Source organism: Ananas comosus, linkage group 10 (genome assembly GCF_001540865.1).
Source record: "Ananas comosus cultivar F153 linkage group 10, ASM154086v1, whole genome shotgun sequence".
NCBI lineage: Eukaryota > Viridiplantae > Streptophyta > Magnoliopsida > Poales > Bromeliaceae > Ananas > Ananas comosus.
The window spans coordinates 10,116,409-10,121,653 of NC_033630.1; the positions used below are offsets into that span (position 1 = coordinate 10,116,409).

Below are 5,245 nucleotides of genomic sequence, written 5' to 3' on the forward strand. Positions count from 1 at the left end.
AAAACCGAAGAAAAACTTTTATGCTACTTAATGATTAAAGTAACATTGAAAACCATTTATATATATATAATTAAGTCCTCAAGTATGAAATTTCTATGTAATTCATATAGTAATTCATATAGTCAACTTAATATCAAACTGAAAAATGTTACCGTCACAGCGGCCCACATATGTTTCTTCTCTTCAACATCGATTTCCTTCCATGAGTGCACTCGTAGAGGACAAATGTTGCGATCACACACAATTCTTCCCAAATGTCTTGAAAATGCTTTATGATTCTTTCCAACAACACGGTTGTTATAGAATTTCACTTTCAACTTTTGTCCACTTTTTAGTTTTGCAACTTGTTTACACTTGTTTTTGCCTCGCACCTTTCTCTTCTTTTGAGCACTATTAGTATCTAAGAAAGTGAAAACATATTATAATATCGAAAGAATTTGCATTCTATCTAATTATGTTTAAATTTTTTTCATATAGAAATGCAACATTATGTAAAAGTTGAGAGGTCACACCTGTTTCCCTTAATTCTTCCATTGGCTCTACATCTGAGGGGACAAAGACATCATTTGAATGCATAATAGGTGTCTCAACAGGTGGTGTAACATCATTGACAGTATCTAGAAGTGTACTTTGTGATGATGAGCCAAAAGAATGAAATGATTTTAACCCTTGTACACGCCCCTTACTCAATGCTCCGGGTTGTATGAACATATGCTTGTCAGCTCTAGGGTTGAATGTATAGCCATTTCGTGATTTTGTTGGTTGCATTTTTTACCTGTGGCAAGATTAAATATAAAAAAGAACAAAAAGGAGAATATAAAAAGTGTCAGAATTTGAGAACGTTATTCCAAAATTATTCGAAAGCATTATCAAAAAAAATTACATAATAAAATTCATAAATAAAATTTAGTTATGTACAAAGTATCATCCGGGTAGTTAACTTCTTATGATTTTTGTTTCTTCTTCTTTCTTGTGGAAGTTATATCAATAATCATTGGCTCCATATCTTTCCTATTCCAATTGACTTCATCATCCATATTTTGTGATGTAGATGCAGCATTGATGGAAATAAATGATTCAAATTGTTGATATGCCTCAACCCTATTTTGTAGATCATTAGAATCCTCATCCATCTCTAAAGGCATCTCATATATGTCACGAGGTTGAGTCTTTTGTACAATATGCCAACCTTTATTAACATTGTCAGATGCATAAAATACTTGCGATGCTTGATTGGCCAATACAAAAGGTTCATTTGTTTTCAATAATCTTTGGCAATTAACACTAATATGCCCATATTCATCTATTTTCACTCCTTTTTCTTTGTTATATACATCCCACCAATTACATCGGAACAATACTACTCGACGACCACCAAGATATTGTAATTCAATGATCTCCGTTAAGACCCCATAGTAGTCTCTTCTTTCAGTTTCACTACCAGTATCACCAACTACAACCACTCCACTGTTTTGTGTCCTTAAGCCTTTGTCAATATCTTCTATCCGGAATCTATATCCATTTATTAGATATCCATTATAACATGTCACATATTTGGTAGGACCACGTGACAAAGAAAGCAAGTCTTCCATAATCAAGTTGTTGTCCTGCTTATGAATTTGTGCAACCTACAAGATGAATGTTACAATAGAAATTCTTAGTATTGATATATTACGATAAATTTTAGAAAATTTCAATAAAAATTTATATTTACCTTGATCTTAAACCACTCAATAAAATTTTTGTCAAATACTTCTAGTGCCCTTCTACTTTGAATTTGCGAGAACTGACTGAATAATGACATAAAGAAAACACTTAGCTTGTGAAGTTCCAAATAAAGAGAAAAAGCTAAAGTATATGAAAATTAATTTCATACTCAAGAAATGGTTGAACTTCAGGGCAGTTCTTCAAGACATAAATATGTGCTTGCTTGAACTCATTTGTATCTAAGTCACGTGTAGTACCAGCTCCTATCGCTCTCCCAGGTTGACAAAAGATAAATAAACCTTTATGTGCTTTAATATCTCGACAATCATAATTCCTCTCATGACGATTAAACTTTGTATCCATGCCATGAAGATATCTTGAGCAAAAAGTCATACATTCATTCGCAATATAACCTTCTGCAATCGAACCCTCTGGACAAGCTCTATTGCGTATGTATCCCTTTAGAGTATACAAGTATTGTTCTATAGAATACATTGATCTATATTGGCTAGGCCCACCAATCTTAGCCTCATTTGCTAAATGAATTGGTAAATGTAACATAACATCGAAAAATGAAGGAGGAAAAACTCTCTCTAGCTTACAAAGAGTTATAGGAATCTGGGCCTCAATCTGATTCAAATCATCTGATTTTAGTGTCTTAGAACCCACCACAGTGAAAAATGAAGATAACTCAATAAGTGGTTCAAAAACTGCTTTAGGAAGAAGACCACGTATTGCATACGGAAGTAGGCGTTGCAAAATAACATGACAATCATGACTTTTCAACCCTGAAATTTTGTGCTCTTTAAGGTTCACACAGTGAGATATATTCGACGAGAAGCCATCAGGAACCCTCAATTGTTTAAAGAAAACACAAAATGTGTGCTTTTCCTTTGGACACAATGTATAGGAAGCATGTGGAAGTGCCAATTTATCTCCTTTTCTAACGGGATGTAATTCAGGCCTTATATGCATTGCTTGCAAATCAAGACGAGATTTAATAGTGTCCTTTGTTTTTCCTTTAATATTCATGATGGTACCAAGTATGCTATCTGTTATGTTCTTCTCAATGTGCATTAAGTCTAAATTATGGCGCAACAAAAGAGTCTTCCAATATGGTAGTTCAAAGAATATACTTTTCTTGTTCCAATTATCACCACGATCACTATGTGATATTTTTTGTCTCTTGTTGGCATATTTGGTTAAGATAATCCCCTCAAGATCTTGCACCTGTCCTAAAATTTCATCACCTGTAAGAAGCTTTGGTGCACAACCCCTTTCTTTAGTGCCATCAAAAGAGAATTTATCATTCCTCCATTTGTGATTAATAGGCAAATAGCGTCGGTGGCCCATGTAACATTGCTTACCACCATTAGTTAACCTAATAGAAAATGTGTTCTTATTGCAACAAGGACATGCTAGTTTTCCTTTCGTACTCCATCCGGATAAGTTACCATAAGCTGGAAAATCATTAATAGTCCATAGTAGAGCTGCATGCAATTGAAAATTTTGTCGAATAGATACATCAAATGTTTCAACCCCTACATCCCATAACTCCTTTAACTCATTTATTAATGGTTGGAGATATATATCAATTGCATCTCCAGGACTCTCGGGTCCAGGAATAAGCATCGATAGAATAAAATTAGATTGCTTCATGCACATCCATGGTGGCAAGTTGTATGGAATTAATATTACCGGCCAAATGCTATATGGTTTTCTCGAATCTCCAAATGGTTGGAAACCATCACTAGCAAGACCAAGTCTCACATTGCGAGGCTCCAATGCAAATGATTCATGAAGTTCATTGAAGGATCTCCAAGATATTGAATCAGCTGGATGTCGCATCACTCCATCATCAACCCTTTGATCAATATGCCATCGCATTAAGGAGGCTGTCTTTTTGGACATAAACAACCTTTGAAGTCTAGGCTTTAGTGGAAAATAGCGTAATGACTTCATAGGTACTCTTTTACCACTTACCTTTTGCTTGGTTTCACCACTATGCTTATCATGCTTCCATCTAGAAGCACCGCAAACTTTGCACAAGTTAGAATTTGCATCCTCCTTCCAATATAGCATACAATCATTTATACATGCATCAATTTTTTTATAAGAGAGACCAAGATCTTGAATAATCTTCTTTGCCTCGTAGTATGAATTAGGAAAATTTGTTCCACTTGGTAGAAGATCATCTTTTAATAATTGTAACAACATTGTAAATGATGCATTACTCCACCCACCAAGGCTCTTAATGTGAAGTAATTTGACTAGCAAAGATAATTTTGAGCTTTTGGAACCATCATATAATGGTTGATTAGAGTCTCTTAATAACCTATAGAATTTCTTTGCTTCATCATTTGGTTCTTCTTCAATCTCGTCATTACTCATGGAATTAGAGTTCTCAAAGTCTCTACCCACATCACTAAATTCAGGATACAAATCTCTTATAATTTCATGCATCTCATTGTCACTCTCATCTTCTTCAATTTCCTCCCCATCATCGCCATCTGACTCAGATTGAGGCTCACCTGACCTTTCGCCATGATGATACCAAAAAGTATAATTTTGAACTATTCCGTAAACCTTCAAGTGTGACTCAACTACCTCACGAGTTCCAGAATATGTATTACCACATTTTACACAAGGACATCGAATTTCCTTATTCTTTCCAGTCCTCTTGAAAGCATAATTCAAAAAACTTTGAACTCCCGTTTCATATGCTTCGCTAAGCCGATCATCAACAAGATCCATCCAACGCTTACTAGGTGCCATTTTTTGGTAAATGGATAATAGTAAGCTAAAAATACCCTATACAAAGAGAAAATATTCAATGACAAGAGAATTAGACACACACACACACACACACACACACACACACACACATATATATATACACATACATATCTCTAATATAAAGAGAAAAAATCCTACTAGATTAGAGATAATTAAATAAAGATAAGAAATTCTAATATATCTCGAGTGAAATTCTAACCATAGTTAGACTAAAAATAGGTAAAAAATAGAACTTTTCAAAAATAATCTAAAAATGCAAAAATGGAGGCCGAAACAATTAAATTTGGGTACCAAACTTGGCCGGAATGGCTTTGCCATTCAACGCGTAGATCTTGAAAAGTGTTTTCCGAATTGGGGCTGCACGCTGAAATCGGATACTCGAGCGAAAAGTTATGGTCGTTTAACGATTTCTCATGCCGATTGTAAAATTATGCAAACAAAACAAAATTTTCGATTTAACTTTACAAAGTCATATTTTTTTAGGAACTCTAATGCTGAATTGGCTACGTCAGAATGCCAAGTTCAATAAATAGAGAAAAAAAATTAGAAAATAAATTTAAAGTACAAATATAGAAAGTAGCAGTTGGAATAACCTATAGCGAAATAGCCTTGATTAATTATTGCATGTCCAATTCTCCTAAAAATGATATTCTCTAAGAGCTATCACCAAAATGCAGGCAATCAAATAAAGAGATAATCATAGGAATCAATCCTAAAAGTTCTTATGCTTTCAAACAAAACA

The 5,245-nt window shown here is 34.1% G+C and overlaps 1 protein-coding gene across 1 annotated transcript; it reads right to left on the reverse strand.

Moving 5' to 3' along the window:
• Positions 945 to 4,482, reverse strand: LOC109716224. Its single transcript, XM_020241556.1, has 3 exons — positions 1,877 to 4,482; positions 1,715 to 1,790; positions 945 to 1,628 (listed from the first exon to the last, which is right to left on the reverse strand). The coding sequence occupies exons 1-3, from the start codon at positions 4,480 to 4,482 to the stop codon at positions 945 to 947; spliced, it is 3,366 nt and encodes a 1,121-aa protein (XP_020097145.1).

What these genes read in the sequence shown, in the direction of transcription:
- LOC109716224 (XM_020241556.1), bottom strand. Translation starts at nt 4,482, where the DNA reads ATGGCACCTAGTAAGCGTTGGATGGATCTTGTTGATGATCGGCTTAGC. An exon ending in GAAGTTCAACCATTTCTTGA is followed by an intron (nt 1,791 to 1,876) that starts GTATGAAATTAA and finishes GTCATTATTCAG; the next exon opens with TCAGTTCTCGCAAATTCAAA. An exon ending in TTGAGTGGTTTAAGATCAAG is followed by an intron (nt 1,629 to 1,714) that starts GTAAATATAAAT and finishes TTCATCTTGTAG; the next exon opens with GTTGCACAAATTCATAAGCA.